We start from the raw sequence: 17,438 nt of genomic DNA on the forward strand, positions 1-17,438 counted from the left end.
CTCTGTTGGCGACAACGTCGTTCCCAGGTTCCCCCTCCTGCAAACGATCGAACGTCCGTAACACCCAAAGTCATCGATGCTTAAGGTCCCCACTATGGCGCCGGGAACTGTAAAACATAGGCATGCTACGCATGCATGAGTTATTTTTTTTGAGATACGTAGGTTGAAATAGGACACTATATAACTGATGCTGGTGTCTGAATAATTGTGGGCAAAAATAAACTGCATCGGTACAACGCTTCCTACAGTCCCCTCCACAGCCCTAATTTGAACTTGTCACCCAACACTCTCTCTCTCTCTCTCCAAAATTGCATGATGAGACCAAACAACGACCTGCTCGTAGGTTAAAATTGTGCTTATTGCCGTTCCTTCGTCAGAGACAAAGTCCTAGTTATTATTCTGACCATTAAGGGCCAGAATCAGAAATTCTGTTTGGTTTTTCCTGTGCAAGAAAATGCACAATAGCGTGCAGTTTTTAATGGCGTAAAGTAATGTGGTGGCATATCCAGGGAACGAGGTTCAGTTTTAGCATCGAGTGTCAGTCAGATTGGAAGTACTGGCCGCGCATCAACGATAACCTTATTACAGTTTATACTCATCTTTCGAGTGAACTTAAATATATTTATTTAAAGTACAAACCTAATACTGTGAATCACTACAATTGTTAACGTACTGATGAAAACAACCCTTGGGAACAGTAAAATTTTTGGCCGATTGTTTAAGTCGATTAATTAAAACAACCATCTTATGCAAACAGTGGCGATTGAAACCATCCGTAAATAAATATTGCGAACAAAACAATTGTACTTCTCTGACTAAAAAAAAACTTGTGGAAGTCACTGCCACATACCTTTAATTTCAATCAGTCAAAAAACTTGAGGTCTATAAAATGCCTTCTGTGACACATTGTTCCGAGGCAAAAAAAACTTCAAAGGTTTGTTATTAGATGTAAACAAGAGAAATCCTTGTAAATAAAGTCATCGCGTTCAAATGCAAATTTTATTGAGTGATCCCGCCTTTCCTCCAGCGATTTTAGTATTTCCAAATTGTCATGGATGGCATCAACTTGTTCCGAAATCTTAGTCTCCATAACTCTCCACGTTAACAAACCATGAAAAGCACTCGACAGCGATTTTGCTAAAACAGCAAATCCCTCAATTCGAACCAATTCAATTCAATCCGCTGATCCACAAATCTGGCCTAAATATAGGCTCAGTGTAGCTTCCTGTTCAGTAACAGATGGTTGCCTCAAAACACTCTTCTTTATAATTTTGCAGTGCAAAGCTCTATTTTATCTCTTGCAGCCTCTGGACAAAGATACTTTCCGGTCTCCATTCTTCGAACTATTGAAAGTAGAATGGACCAAGAGAAAGTATCATTCTTCCAAGGATAATAAGGTGGGCTACTTGATTGGTCGTTGCCTATCTGGACTTTGCCCTTTGAGTGCGAAATACGTGATAAAATGCAGGTTGTTTACAGGAAATCGACACGCAATGGGGTAAAGTCCAGGTTAGCTATAAGCGAATATTATTGGTAGAAAACGTCTAAGCACGTGAGAGTTGCGTGGAAAATTAACCGACCGTATCATTCTGTCCCTTGTGAAATATTTTTCATTGAAGTAGATTTATGTCATAAAATTTGCGTTGTTTACTGGAAAATGGCTTTTCATCTAAGAAAATCTAATCCATACTGGCGAGTAAAAAGTAACACGCAATTGTAACGGGAAAGTATCGTTTAAACAATATTTAATTCATGGAGGATTTTCAGAAGTAAAGAAACGGATATGTAACATGGCAGTCGACGCAGAAAGTAAATGTAACTTGGTGGTCGTTTCAACCGCTGCTAAAAGAACAACCATATGGCAAAAAAAAGATTATCAATCAAATATGAATTACGCAAATATCTTGCGCAAGATTTACCAGAGTCAGTAAAACTAGCCTTTCCGAAACAACCCGCTATAGCGCTACATTTGTGTTAGGCCTCCAGCTGACGGTGTGTACGTCGTAAGTAAAGGAGCGGTACAAAAAAAAAAAAAATGCACGTTTTAACTCGCTAATCGGTAGAAAAAGTTCCCTGACGACCTTTCAAATCCAGACAGATCATAGCGATAAAATCCTCACGAAGGACATGAGCCATTACACTGAATAGATGCTTTTAAAACTCTTGTAGATGTCATCTTACCTCGTTCCTTGAGCGAAATTCAAAATTGCAATCGCTGATTAACTCATATATAGCAATGAAATATCCTCAAGTTGCTCTTATCAACATCTGAAGTAATATTTGATTCAAAATTTTTCTTATGTTCCACTCAGTCTCCTTCAGAAGGAAGAATAAGCATAGTCGTACAACGATGACAACTCCACCACTTTCCCAACACGACTGATACATTTCCTTAATTCGCGAACCGCTCTCTCCGACTCAAGCGTTGATTCGCTGAAATTTGAAGACCTGTCAAACCACAAATTAGCAAGAACGCTCTGATTGGAGCGTCATCGAAAAATACTACAATCTTATTGGTTTGTGATACACCAAAAAATTGGGCCAATCACATTGCGTTGAGATACACCAAAAAAAAGATGCGCCAATCAGATTGCTTAGAGATACACCAAATTGCGTTGATCAGATTACACTACACCACAATCTACACGCTAACATATAGTTATTTTTTTTTTAAAAAAATAACTCAAAAAGGCTTAGATTTTGGTCGCCGCAAACGCTACAAGTTATCTTCACCTTATTAGAAAATATATATATCTCATTACACGTTTTTTTGTGTAGTAGCACTGAGTATTTTTACGAGTTGTACCGTATTTTGACGAGCCCGTAGAGTGAGCCAAAATACAAATAACGAGTAAAAATACTCAGCTATACCACACAACAAAACGTCTAATAAATTATTTATTATCCAACACTCCAAACTGTTATTTCAGTGCGGACGAATTTCGCGGATATTTCATTTCTTTACGGGAGTGCGTGACAGAAGTATGCGAAGCGGAAAGGAATTGGCGCGCTGTCGTGTTGACGTGTCAATTTTCTTGAATAATAAATGAAGAAATTTCCTGGTTGTCTAACTGTTTTCCTTCGTTCGATTCATCTATTAAACTTGAAACTATATTTGCCAGCCATTCCGACTCTTCGTCGTCGGAAATATTTTCAAATTGTCCGCCATTTTTTTTTCATAACTTCGCTTGCGCGATGCGAGAAAATCTGTTTAACTGGTTCTCTGGAGTACGAATAATAAATCGGCATTATCCCTTACTTTTGTAATATCTCACCTGGTTATACGGCGAGTTATACATGGAAGGGATTTCAATCAAGGTAACGGCGTAACAATAACGTTAACATAAGATTGTGATGTAAGATCCAACAAGGTCTCTTCCATTCCGAGATGTATTTGAAACACCATGATCGGATCAAGAATTTTTACAATCACGCATGATTTACAAAGACAATTGAACTCATTCCATGCGGAAAAAGCTGTTGATGAAATCTGGTGGGCCCTTACTTACATTTTCATCGCATTCTTCGTAATTTTCTTGCCGGATTTCATTCCTTCAACCTTCTAATCCTCTTAGACACATCATGGAATTCAGCTTTTGCAACGAGCTAAAGTTACTTCTGGATTCGGCGTCAAGGCCTAATGATCTCTCCATTTATTTAGAAACCACATGGAAATAAACGTTCGTTTCGCCACACGCAGAGAGGCTTTAGCAAAAAAATGAACGCAATCGGCGGAATATGAGATTCCGCCGCAACTAGATGCGTTGGGATGTTATTCGCTGACATGCTGGAGTATACAACTGAAAAACATCGCAACAATGCGAATGTAGTATTCCCAACGAAGATGTGGTCTGTTTATGCCGAGAAAATGTCGAAGAATAAACAGAACCCGAGAGAGAACCGAGGAAAGCTATAATCTCGGCAAATTTGCGGTATCCAAAACACAGCAGAATGATTAACGGGAGAAAACTCGCAGGCGTCTTCATTCGTAGAGAGAAGGTTGGGAGGTTCCATAAAATACGTCGTCAATATCCGAGATGTAAATTTCAGCAAGGTTTGCTCACGTTGTGGCTCACGAGATCGAACACTCAGCGGGGCGATACTGGGATGTTGATTGCTGTTACTAGAGACTTAAAGCAGTCAGGACGACAACGGCGAGGAAGACGTCGATTTAAAATGAATTGAAAGTTATACTCAGAATTTTGCGAATGGCTGGATGACGTGGATGTGTTTAACGTTCCTTACGGTGTCACATCTCAACTCCAGCATAACGTACGTGAGACAATTTTAACATAAATAACTTGCTGTAGGAGTTTTCGTTCTAAGACCATGTAAATGTTGGTGATTTCACTTTGTTTGGCAGAGGGTAGCTAAGAAATATTCAAAGTTTTATCAAAATGTACGTGCTGAGCTATCGCTGACACTTCGTCACTGCCTTTCTCGTCGTGGTTAGCTTCAAGTCCCCATTTTCAAAGACCTTGCGGATAGCTAGCGAGCAATGAAAAAACCTTCTCGCTCTTCAGTTTACAATGTATCGTTCTGGTTCCTAAAAACGGTCGGAAACCTAAGTACTGCAGACATAGCCCTAAACCTTCTGGTAGTTGCTCTCTTATAACTATCATTTGAGCAAGTTAATGTGTTTAAAATTGAAGTTATCCTTGTTATGTACTTACGTTTCGAATCTTAGTTGCGTCGCCTCAATGGTAGGCTCGTGATGAAGCCTTCTTCGAGAGTATACGAATGCAAAGCTGAAATTCTGTCAGTGAACTTTCTGGTGGACAAAAATACAATATTACAATACAAAAAGCGAGACTTTCTTCGATGCAGCCTATGGCGTGTGATCCCCTTCAAAATTAATCTTTAAATGCCACTGTCATTTCATTTGCGAACTTCAAATTGTTGTCCACAAATTCGGTTTTATGCCCCAAATTGTGACGTGCAAATTCGGTGTTAATCTTGAGATTCCATTTTCATTTCATGTGCGAACTTCATATTGTTGCCCTCAAATTCGGTTTTGTGCTCTAAATTGTGACGTACAAATTCGGTGCTCAATTCCAATTCTGTTATCAAATTCTGAACGCTTGTCTTTTGTCATTTACCTTGCACACTTCAAATTGTCGTCTACAAATTCGGTTTTGTGCACTCAACTGTGAGGAACAAATTCTGTCTGCATGCAAATTGTGATCTATAAATTCGGTGTTGCAAATCCCGTTCCCCGGTGTCTCGTATCCAGTCTCACACTTGGGCCATACTAGTCTTGGTTACTGAGTTTCCCGCCAGAAACAGACAGAGATCAAAATGGCGGATGAAAGATATTGTGAAGTAGTGGAACTCCTAAGAAGAACAGAGTCGCTACTCTCTCCTAACCCTACTAACAACCAACAAGCAACTACTGCGATAGTGGAACCAAGCGGAGCAAGCAGACCAAGTACAAACCAAGGCGGGGCGTCTGAAGGCGGAATGGGAATGCGTTCTATAGCCAATTTTCGATCACTGTTTGCACCATATAACTCACCAATGTCCACCTCGCGGCCTCCCCCTGCCAAACGGCAAAGGAATGAAAGTGGTAGATCCTTATGGATTCCTCCTCGAGAGACATGGACACACGAATTTATGTGTCTCGCTGACAAAGACACAAACGAAATTCCTTCACGGGCTAAGAAATTCGACCTACAAGAAAATGGGCTTGGAAGGAAGAGGGTTGTTTTCAACAGGGATGATGATCCTGTTCAATTTAATAATAAACTGTTGGAGTCCTATCCAAAGCTTAAGGACGCCGGTGGATATGAGTTTTTAAGAAGTGGACCAGCACCAAAAAAGTTGATGGTTATCGCACCGCCTCCCCGAGGTTACGATGTCAAATTCTTACGAGATGACGCCGGTGTAGGCCAAGCTGTATTATATATTCGACCCTTACAGAGATCACTTAGTAGTGAAAAAACAGGAGGGCAGGGCCAGGAGGTAGGTCTTATTCACAAAAAAAATTCACTTTTCTCCTGATTATAAATGACTTTTTTGGGGGGCCGATAACAAAGCGGTGTTTTCCAGATTTACATACGGGGGCGATCGATGACTATGTAACAGGCGAGGGGCGGCTTCTTTATGAAACATTTCCTTTTGCCATAAAAATAAATATCATATCCCATATATATATTTTTTTTTAAATCAAAATGACGAAAGCAAAATTTACAATAGTAAGGATGCCCAAGCTTCTTCAGTGGTGGATGGGGCAAGGGTATATCTTTGGGTTGAACATGTTATGGGGAAGGAAGAGGTATAATTTTCATATAACTAAAAACCCGGCTTGTGCTTGGCTTATACATAGGAGTATGGGGGGACCGGGGGAGAGAGTGATTTGATGGCACTGGATTATTTTCTAAATACCACTTCCAAGTCCAGTTTATATTGTTATTTTTGATTTGTTCATATTATCTTCAGATGGCATGTCAAGTGCAATGTATACATTGCAAGGTTTGGAAACATATACCGATATAAAGGAGCATCTGGAATCCTGTGGTAACCAAGAACAAAGGTAGGCTTTGATAATAAAAATATGTTCATCTCCCAATTTCTTTAGTATTCCAAACAGATTCATATGGAACTCAACTGTGCGATATTATCCAACTTGGCCAGTGAATGCATTTAGGGTTTTTTGTTTATTCTCTGTGAGTCGGGTAACTATGTAACATCATCCATATTTAGGTGTTGAAATATTAAGAATCTCATTGTTGTGGAGTATATACAAGCCCATATATTCAAAATGTGATTTTTGACCTCTCTCCCCTCTCTTCCAAAAAGCCCTAATATGCCTGGGCTCTTAACTGCTTAATTAACTTTATTAACTTTTAATACTAGTAAGATGTCTGGTGAAGCATATACAGTCACACTAGCCCAACTCCCAAGTACATCCAGTAGTAGTGGGGCATGTGGGTCTTCTGTTGATCACTCTGGCCTGCCCTCAATTAAATCCATTGGTAGCAGGGCATCTGTGTTATTGCATGAAATTTGCCCAAGCGCCAGCTCTTTAGAAATACAACTGGCCCTCAATGCCTCAGGAGGGAGTGTTGATGAAGCAGCACAGAGACTTTTGGGTGAGGAATTATATTATGAGCAACTTTAAACATTAACTTTAACCCTACATGTACCTCCAACTTCCTGCCTACCATATAAAACCACCCACAGGAATGCTGGTGTTCAATCAAGTGGCGCCATGGCAGTCTATATCAACAACAAAACCTCTCCTTTTTTTGTTTTATTTTTTTCAGGGATCCCAGAAACGATCTCAATTGACAGTGATGAGGATTTGTTAGAATCAGTGTATGGTCCAGATGTTCCCAGTTCACCTGCAGCTGCCTTAATGCATTATAGGAATTAACACGGTGACAGTAACAAGCCATCTCAGTTGTTTAGAGTGAGTCGACTAGACGGAGAAAAAGATCTCAGGAGAGAGATTTTTGGGTTGTACAAAAACCCCAAAATGGTCATGAGTGCAACTCCAAGAGTGCAATTTGATGGAGAAGATGCTGTTGGGGAGGGCCCAGTCCGAGAATTTCTGACACAGGCAATCAAAGTTGCTGAAGAAGGGTTGCCATCCAGCAGTGCAGGCAAACCTATTACATTCTTTGAAGGTGAACCTGACCATCGCATTCCAGTTCATGACAGTGCATTAAGGTTGACAGGATCCTTCAAAGCAGTGGGGCGAATTATTGGACATTCTGTGTTACAGGGTGGACCTGGCCTAACTGGGCTTTCTCCAGCCATCAAACATTTCTTATCACATGCACCAGATAATAAAGAACCACACCCCCTTACCTTTGAAGATATCCCTGACACTGATCTGAGAAGCCTGGTCACAGAAGTAAGTTTAAAGCAAAAAAAAACAAAAACAAAAATATGATTTAAATGAGATGCTATGAAATTGCTTGTTGTCTAGTACTAATGTGGTCAAAATTAATATCAGGCCCCACTTTTTATTTTGTTCTACAGCTGGAGGCGTTGGAGGCAAAAGAGCAGCCTAATCATAGCTTGAGAGAGGCCATACAGCCTTATATGTTTGAGGCTGGACTTGATCCAGACCTGTTACCCAACAACACCCATCTTGTTGCTGAAGGGCTTATGCTCTACAATGTCATTGATAGGCGTTGCCTTCAGCTTGAAGACATAAAGTCAGGTACTCTGCACATGCATCCATTTTGTCTCTTTTTTAAGCTATTTGCTATTTCAAAACATGTTTTGCTTTGTCCTTCACCTTTGGTCTAGGTATGGAAGAAGTATCTCTTCATGCATTCCTAAAGATATGCCCTGCTGCTATCGAAGTAGTATTTCCAGTTGAGAGCAATAAGAAAATCACTGCCAAAGACGTGAAAGAATCACTTGTATTTGAAGGGAAAGAAGAAAGCCAAGCAAATGAAAAAGCAGCAGTGTATTTCTTGGCATACATAGATGAAATGGATCTCAGAGATCATGGTAAGGTCTAGAAGGCATACAAGGGCAGTGGGCTAACCTGTCTACTTTCCTACAGATGGACATTTTTGTTAGATGAGTATATCATGGCATTTATTACACCGCAAAGAGTATTTGACTTTTCAAATTTCTTCTTTTCTAGGCAATGTTCAGATGACAGATTTGATGTCTTTCTGGTCTGGCGCTCCAGTACTGGCTTTACCAGATGGTGACCTGAAAGCAAAGTTAGATGGTGGAGCACATGACCTCCCATTATCTGAGACCTGCTTTAGAACCATTATACTACCAACAAAACATGCATCTTATGAAAAGTTTAAGGCTAATATGGATATAGCACTAAAGTTTGGGTCAAAAGGCTTTAGCTTCAGTTAGGTTGACTACAGGACTTCGGGTCTAAACTAAGAATGCGAGCTAGGGTTGTCTGCCAACCCAAGGACAGCATCTCAGGGCACGAGACCTCGAACAAAGGAGATAAAGGAAATGTGTCATGGGCAAGTCATCTATGATAGGCCTCATTTTACTTAGATCCTGATGAGGTCAATCAGAGAGCACTGTTTGACAATGGACTCTGAACCAGTCAGTACAGACAACTTACCTAAGGGGTCTTTCCTTCTTCACTCAATCCCCGGTTTATGACTATATGCCCAAGTTCCCCAAGGATGATTGTACCAGTCTATCATTAAAGATGCTTTTTTTTTTTTAGGGAAATGGCTCCAAAAATTTGATCACAAACTTACTACTTAAAGATTCACCATATGATCATTTAACTATTTTTTTTTTAATCAGTTACCATGGCAATGAAATATGGGGTTTCTGTTTTAACTTAAGGTTCTGTTTGATCTAGACTTTCTTTTCAAAGCTAGAGCCATTCAAAGCCAAGTTGTAGACAACTTCACGAAGGCCTCCTTCCTTTAGTAGATAAGATTTAAAGTTTGTTTGCCTGTTATCTTTACATTTCAAGTCCTAAGTTGTGTCATGAATGAAGACAGTTGATACCTCAATCATTGGCACTTAAGTGCCCTTTGTTTTTTTAGCCTTGGTATGTAATAGCGTTGATAACTACAGGCAATTGCTGGTAGATAATATTGTCTGCTGTAATTAGTAATCAGGACCCTAAGGGTGCGTCCCCTTGGGATTATCCAAAAAGAGATCATTCATCCAAGATCACTTGGATCACAGTACATCAAAGGAACAAAGAAATCCTTTCCCAGAGTGGATTCATCGGTTCCTTTGATGCAAAGTGATCCAAGTTATCTTGGATGAATGATCCTTTTTCAGATCACCCCAAAGTAATGCACCCTAAGTTGATAGTTCACCAGCTTCATCATGCTGTAATCAAGTAACACCACAACTTTATTTCTCATGTTAATTGTTATCCATATGTTGAAATTTCACTAGGTCCAAATGAAACATTAAAAAGAACTGTTTGGTTTCAATTTATTAATTATTATTGATTAAGAATGCAGTGAAGGGCATTCACATATAAATCAACACCATGCTCATCGGAGTCCTGTAGAGGATCAACAGTTTGGTTGAGGACCTGAAGACGCTCTGAATCAATAACATTGGCTGGCACAGCTGGTACTTTAGTAGGCTCAACAGAATCATCATGCTGTCCATGCCACAATGAAGATGGGGTAGGATCATCCCAGTCTACTCCATAAAGGACTAGGTCCTCTCTGGGCTAAATTTAAAGCAGAAAGACAATGTTTCAAGAGTGCTACAGTACATGATTGTTGGCTAAACAGCTCATGTTGATTTCTTGTACATCTGCATCAGTTTTCTGTTTTTGAGACCATTCCTAAATCTAGAAGAGCTACCATTAATATCAAACATAGAATATAGAAGCTAGTTCCTTTTTACAGAAATAAAAGTTCTTAGAATTCAACTGTCCAGATTTGGGCACTGGCCAGAAATGGGAAAACTGACTGTATCATAACCTATGGCCACGAACTGTGTTCAAACACAAGGAGACATATAAGGCAGAAAAAGAAGAATGATCTCATTATTACTTTGTTCAACAGCTATCTTTTGGAAGGAAGGGGGGGGGGGAAATTAGGTAGGTGATAGTGAAAATATGACCAATAATGATACAAAACTGAACCCTTTAACTATAATACACACACCATTGACTGTTCCACAGCTACCACTTGATTTGAGTTCCAGACAGTCAGGAGACCAGAAATCCACAATTGTTCAGGGATTTGTTATGCTCTGTGCTGATTGGAGCTCTTGCATGGGCATTAACAAATTCACTCAGATGTCTGTTGAGCCTTGGCAAATAAATGTAATGAAGTGCATATAGATGAGCTTCACTTGAAGGGTCTAGTATACCAGCATCTTCCATTGCATAAAACAATGAATAAAATAAATGTGTACAGCCAAAGTAAACATCCCGCCAAAGGCGCTCTATCCTCTGGTTGTGCACGCTCCTCCCTGTTATGTGACTACCTCTGTCAGGACCGCGAAGTGGGTGATCTAACATGCACTTAGCAATGTCAACATTTTCTCCACCTTTATCGCTTCTGACTCTTGAGGGAAGGCCAAACTCCTCAACAGCATCAAGGAAACTCTTTAAAACAGTGGAAGCTCTATTGTTACTGCTAGCTTTCAGGTAAACTATCATGCGAGAGTAGCCGTCAATTCCCCCATGAATAACTATTCTCCACCTAATGAAGAAGATGATCCCAGTTATTAAAAAAGTAAGACCACTCTACAATGTATATGGGTAACTCAAATCACAGAGCGACTTGCAATTGTTCTCACAACATGTCAACTACTGTCCCTAAATAAGCCACTCCTTGTTACCATTATTACCATGAAGAAGGGAAGCATTCATGAAAACCTGACAATTTCAGCACTTTTGAGTAAATATTTAACAAAAAATTGTCTTCCGAAAACCTTAGGGGCAAATGCACCACCAGTTATTGGGCCATACATCCTCCAAATACCCTTCTATAGGTTGGCATATACAAAATTAACATCTTCTATAGGTTCGCATGTACAAAAATAACGTTATTAGCATTTTCTGGTACTCGTTTTATAATCATTTGAGACAATAGGCCTTGGAAATCTGGATTTCCGAATCCATCAGAAGGGGAGCGTAAAAAATAGAATAGCCCGATTAACTACCTGATAAGTTTGTGGTTTCCATCCACGTGCCAGAGGGACAATGGCGAGGAAACACTGTATTTTCGACGGTTTACTGTATTTATTGTCAAAGCACGAAAAAGTACACCATCTGGATGAACTCTCCTCATAGACTCTCTGACCCTAGTTTGCTAAACTTTGATTCCCCGGCTTAAAAGGGCACCTGTCATTCTACGGTAACCAAATGAGGGGAAGCTTCTGATTATCTCTTCCACTATACAATCTAAAGCTTGATCGCTTATACAAGAGAACGTTTGAGTAGCACTCAAGCCATAGTCACGGCATCGTCGCTCGATGGTGCTGACATGAACACCAAAAATTTTGGCAACTTCCTTCAAACAGAAACCTCGCTCCAGTAAAAACTCTAGCTGCTCCTCAGTAATGAAAAATCGTGGTCGACCACGATTGCCACTGCACAGCTGTTCCGCTGTAAAGGATTGCTGATTAAGATACTTAGTTTCAGCGATAACTTGCAACATATCTTTGCTGTCGTGTTCAGTAACAGATTGTTGCCTCAAAATATTCTTCCATAGAATTTTGCAGTGTAAAGCTCTATTTCATCTCTTACGGCCTCTGGACAAAGATATTTTCCGGTTTCCGTTCTTCTAACAATTGAAAATAGATTGAACGAAGAGAAAGTATCATTTTTCAAAGCATAACAATGTGGGCTTCTTGATTGGTTGTTGCCTATCTGGAAGTTGCCCTGTGCGTGCGAAACACGTAATAAAATGCAGGTTGTTTACAGGAAATTGACACGCAATGGGGTAAAGTCCAGGTTAGCTAAAAGCGAATTTTATTGGCAGAAAACGTCTAAGCACGTGAGAGTTGCGTACAAAATTAACCGACCGTACCATTCTGTCCCTTGGGAAATATTTTTCATTGAGGTAGATTTATGCCATAAAATGTACGTTGTTAACTGGAAAATGGCATTTCATCTAAGAAAGCCTAATCCATACTGGCGAATGAAAAGTAAACACGCAGTTGTAACGGGAAAATATCGTTTACACAATATTTAATTCGTGGAGAACTTTAAGAAGCAAAGAAACGGATATGTAACGTAGCAGTCAACACAAAGTAAATGTAACTTGGTGGTCGTTTCAACCATAGTTAATAGACGGGACTCTATTAACTACGTTTCAACCAAGTAGCCCTTTCAAAACAACACGCTATAGCGCTAAATTCGTGTAGGTCTTTAGCTGACGGTGTGTGCGTCGTAAGTGAAGGAGCGGTACACAAAACATGCACGTTTTAACTCGCTAATCGGTAGAAAAAGTTCCTTGACGACCTTTCAAATCCAGACAGATCCTAACGATAAAATCCTCACGAAGGACATAGCCATTACATTGAAAAGATGATCTTACAACTCTTGTAGATGTCTTCTTACCATGTTCCTTGAGCGAAATTCAAAATTGGAATCGCTGATTAACTCATATATAGCAATAAAATATCCTGAAGTTGCTCCTATCAACATCTGAAGTAACATTTGATTCAAAATTTTTCTCATGTTCCACTCAGTCTTTTCCAGAAGGGAGAATAAGCATAGTTGTACAACGATCACAACTCCACCGCTTTCCCAACACGACTGATACATTTCCTTAATTCGCGAATCGCTCTCTCCGACTCACGCGTTGATTCGCTGAAATTTGAAGACCTGTCAAACCATAAATTAGCAAGAACGTTCTGCGACATAGGAAAATACTACAATCTGATTGGTTTGTGATACACCAAAAAATTGGGCCAATCACATTGCGTTGAGATACACCAAAAAAAAGATGCGCCAATCAGATTGCTTAGAGATACACCAAATTGCGCTGATCAGATTACACTACACCACAATACACCAATCTATACGCTAACATATAGTTATTTTTTTTAAAAAAAAAAAAAAAGCTCAATAAAAAAAAAACAACTCAAAAATGGAATTTAAAGATTAACACCGAATTTGCACGTCACAATTTGGGGCACAAAACCGAATTTGTGGACAACAATTTGAAGTTCGCAAATAAAATGACAATGGAATTTAAAGATTAATTTTGAAGGGGATCACACGCCATAGCAGCCGGCGCAAGTGTGCCCCTTCGAACACTGAGGATGAAATGAATTATAAATCCCATGATGCATCACTTCTTACACCTCATAATCACTAATGTCAATTCTTTTATTTCTTCTGTTACTTACAGTGACCATCGCAATAATTTTCGAAATCAGTTTGTGCGATCATTTCGTAGTGGGGTTCTGTTTGTGTGAATGTACGTGGGCATTAAGTGAGCACTGATCTCAAGTTACTTCATGAACTGGACTGTTTGGGGTCTCACATTTTCTTTATGCGTTGAAAGACGACAGAAAGCTATTGTATTACCTGTATTTAAATTTGTTAATCTCGTTCAATATTACTACCTGAAGGAATGAATGAATGAAGACTTTTATTTAAACAGGATAATCCCTTCAGATTACATGATATATTGTTATCATTAAGAGCCCTATAATTAATAAAAAAAACCGGAATTCTTAAAATATAGTAAATATATATACAGAGACTTCGTAATGACGTCGAATTAAAATTATAAAACAAATTCTTATTTTCTAAAAAAATTGTTATAAACTATTGAGCCATTTTAATAAAAGTTTTTCTTGGCGATCTCAGTTCCTAATGCACGTAAGTATATAAAATGGCTTCTTGTTGTTCTTGACATGACTCCCTTATTGAATTTAAAGTGCTAATTATTTAAAAATTGTGGTACTCTGTTATTTAAACACTTCTTCACTGAACTTATAATATGGGTGTTAGGCGCTCCTCTAAACTTTGAAATTTAATTTGATGAGTGGATGCACTGCTACATTTAAACTTAACTATAGTTTTCGACGCCCGCCTTTGCAATGATTCTATCCTCTCTACATCTGCTTGAAGAAAACACCTTCATCTCTGAATTATGCAACACCTGCGATATTTTGGCGCAAAGCGTCTCGGGAAAGGTGACTTGTTCGGCCCATTTGGTTTACCACTGTTGGTGAGTTAGTCCACAGGTTACCCATACAAACTGTGTAACTGTTTGTATGTTTTAATTAGGATAAAATGTTAGAGGCTATCGAAAAGTCCCACGTCTGCGCGCTAAACTGAGTTGATTATTTTTTTCTTATCATCAAAATACAACAGCATGTCAATGACCCTACCCACACTCACGGACATACTCTTGATCTTATTATCACGCGTATAGCTGACAACATCATAATGGAAAAACCTCATGTTGATCGTTTCTTTTCTGACCACGCCTCCGTTCTCTACAAATTATTATCTTATAAGCCTCGACTCAATGCAAAAAAGAATTACCTACAGAAAAGTCAAATCGGTTGATGTCTCTACACTTGTGAATGAGCTGGCTGAATCGTCATTATGCAGAAATATTTCCCACATCTCTAATGTGGATATCCTTAGTGCCACCGATCTTGATAATCTTGCGGAAACCTACAACAAGATGCTTTCCCATCTCCTGGATTCGCATGCTCCACTCAAGACAAAGACTGTTGTCAGTATCAAGACCTAAAGTAGCATGGCATAATGATGAAATACATCAGGCTAAACTTCTAAGCAGAAAGGCTGCACGGAAATGGAGAAAGACTAAACAAGTCGTAGATTTCCTGACTTTCAAAAAAAATAGGAATCATGTTACTTACCTTCTAAACAAAGCTAAACACCAATACTATATAGAGTTTGTTGATGAGAAGAGCAGTGATCAAGGTAGATTGTGTCGCGCATCTACGAAACTTTTGAGATATAATGACACACCACTATTTGCCCATTACGAGGACAAGTCTCTACTTGTAAATGAAATTGGAAAATTTTTCTTGCACAAGATAGTTAAGATGAGTGATCAGATAGATGCCAAGGCTAGTTCAATCACTGAGTCAAGGCCGAATGATCCTTCTGTGGGTGAAACACATTTATTTTCCAAGTTCCAGCCGTTGTCCCAGAGTGATGTGCTGAAACTTATCCAAAAATCATCTAAGAAATCGTGTTCTCTCGATCCAATGCCAACAAAGCTTGTTTTAGCATCTATTGAGCAACTCTTACTGGTTATCATTCAAATGATTAATTCATCGTTATTAGCAGGACACTTTCCGAAGTTATGGAAAGAGGCATTGGTTGACCCACGACAAAAGAAAGCCGGGATAAACGAATTTGGCAATCTTTGTCCGGTCAGTAATTTACAATATGTCTCAAAACTTACTGAGCGCGCGGTATTTGATCAGGTTCATATCCCTCTGACCACTCATAATCTCTACCCGAAGCTTCAGTCAGCATACAGAAGAGGTGACAGCACCGAGACTGCATTGCTTAAAATACACAACGACATCCTTATGGCTATGGATCGCCAACACGTGATATTGCTGGTGCTTCTTGACCTCAGTGCCGCCTTTGATACGGTGGAGCACTCGGTCCTTTCATCTCGCTTAAGTAACAGTTTTGGGATAAGGGATACTGCACAGCGTTGGTTTAGGTCATACCTATCTAACCGATCCCAGCGCGTTTCACTTGATGGTAAAGTTTGTGGCAAATTTCAATTAATACATGGCGTTCCTCAAGGGTCGTGCTTGGGGCCATTACTGTTCACACTATATGTAAGTAAACTATTTAATATTAAAAACGATCACTTGCCACATGTCCACACGTATGCTGATGACACGCAGTTATATCTAGCGTTTAAACCTGATTCTGCAGTGAATGCTCTTGATGCTGTTAATGCAATGGAACTTTGTATTCGCGACTTAAGAACCTGGATGCTTCATGATAAACTCAAATCAAATGACGACAAAACCGAATTTACATTAACTGGAACAAGACAACAGTTGGCAAAGGTTGCTGGGATCTCCCTGTGTATTGGTGACTCTAAGGTTTTCCCAGTGAAATCAGCAAAGAACCTTGGCACATGGATAGACAGTCATCTTGATCTGAAGATCAATGTTAACAATACCTGCAAAGCTGCCTATTATCATCTGACGAATGTACGACGCATTAGGAAATACTTAGATGAGAAGGAATCACAAACATTGATACATGCTTTAGTAATCGGACGGATAGATTACTGTAATAGTATTTTATATGGTTTACCAGCTAGGGAATTATCTAAGCTCCAACGCCTTTAAAGTTCGGCAGCAAGGATTATTTTTAATATCCCAAAGATGTGTCACATCACACCAGTTCTACGAGAACTGCATTGGTTACCTGTTCAGTTTAGAATACAGTTCAAATTTATCATGATCACTTTCAAAGCAATGAATGGACATGGTCCAATCTATTTACAAGATCTTGTTAAGTTGCAGCAGAATGGACCATACGACTTAAGATCTAGTAATAAGGGTCTCATGCGGCAAGCACCAAATGCCATAACAAAGAAAACATTAGGTGATCGTGCTTATATGTGTGTAGCACCTAAACTTTGGAACAGTCTTCCTTATAAAGTGCGTAACGAGACTGATTTTAGTAAATTAAAATTTTACTAAAGACTCACCTTTTTAATTTAGCCTTTAATTAGGATTGAATTGTGTATGGTTTAATAGTTGTTTACAATTTAGATAAGGTTTTCATTAGTTTTGTAAATTTGATGAGGGTCTTACTGTACCTGATCAATGCATTGGAACGAAAAATCCTCCAGGTTGTCTGGGGTTTTGTTAAAGTGTATCGCTACTTCACAAGTTGTTTTGTTTGTGAGCATAGTAGATAGTAGATTTGTGATTTCGAAATCTCACTTTAAAGTCCGACTACCACCGACTACAAATCTACTATGCTCACAAACAAAACAACTTGTGAAGTATCGATATCACACCCC

The 17,438-nt window shown here is 39.2% G+C and overlaps 2 protein-coding genes and 1 pseudogene across 4 annotated transcripts in view; 1 reads left to right on the forward strand and 2 right to left on the reverse strand.

The window, feature by feature from the left end:
- The window catches only part of LOC148732256 (uncharacterized), a 42,416-nt gene extending 37,207 nt beyond the window's left edge, over window positions 1–5,209 (reverse strand). The window contains exons 1-2 of one of the 2 annotated variants that reach the window (XM_088757100.1): window positions 5,100–5,209; window positions 4,674–4,771 (exon numbers count right to left, since the gene is read on the reverse strand). The gene's annotated coding sequence lies outside the window, so the exon portion shown is untranslated. Of the gene's footprint in view, window positions 1–4,673; window positions 5,005–5,099 lie in introns of those variants that run through there. The other variant, XM_088757099.1, reaches the window with a different exon arrangement.
- A 1,664-nt stretch (window positions 5,210–6,873) lies between these two features.
- Window positions 6,874–9,899, forward strand: LOC148732260 (G2/M phase-specific E3 ubiquitin-protein ligase-like). The gene is made up of 5 exons (XM_088757101.1): window positions 6,874–7,091; window positions 7,266–7,858; window positions 7,987–8,170; window positions 8,260–8,466; window positions 8,606–9,899. Exons 2-5 carry the CDS (start codon window positions 7,478–7,480, stop codon window positions 8,833–8,835), a joined length of 1,002 nt encoding a protein of 333 aa, XP_088613227.1. The 5' UTR covers window positions 6,874–7,091; window positions 7,266–7,477; the 3' UTR covers window positions 8,836–9,899.
- An 11-nt stretch (window positions 9,900–9,910) lies between these two features.
- On the reverse strand, window positions 9,911–12,659 carry LOC111320446 (uncharacterized; annotated as a pseudogene). Its single transcript, XR_016000047.1, has 3 exons — window positions 11,596–12,659; window positions 10,590–11,132; window positions 9,911–10,147 (listed from the first exon to the last, which is right to left on the reverse strand). The product of XR_016000047.1 is annotated as an uncharacterized LOC111320446 (transcript).
- Between the last annotated feature and the right edge of the window lie 4,779 nt (window positions 12,660–17,438).

Source organism: Stylophora pistillata, chromosome 4, assembly GCF_964205215.1.
Source record: "Stylophora pistillata chromosome 4, jaStyPist1.2, whole genome shotgun sequence".
Classification (NCBI taxonomy): domain Eukaryota; kingdom Metazoa; phylum Cnidaria; class Anthozoa; order Scleractinia; family Pocilloporidae; genus Stylophora; species Stylophora pistillata.

Excerpts from the sequence above, each read along its gene's own strand:
- LOC148732260 (XM_088757101.1), top strand. The coding sequence starts at position 7,478 with ATGGTCATGAGTGCAACTCCAAGAGTGCAATTTGATGGAGAAGATGCT. Across the intron at positions 7,859-7,986 it reads TGAGAAGCCTGGTCACAGAA|CTGGAGGCGTTGGAGGCAAA; the intron begins GTAAGTTTAAAG and ends TTTGTTCTACAG. Across the intron at positions 8,171-8,259 it reads GCTTGAAGACATAAAGTCAG|GTATGGAAGAAGTATCTCTT; the intron begins GTACTCTGCACA and ends CCTTTGGTCTAG.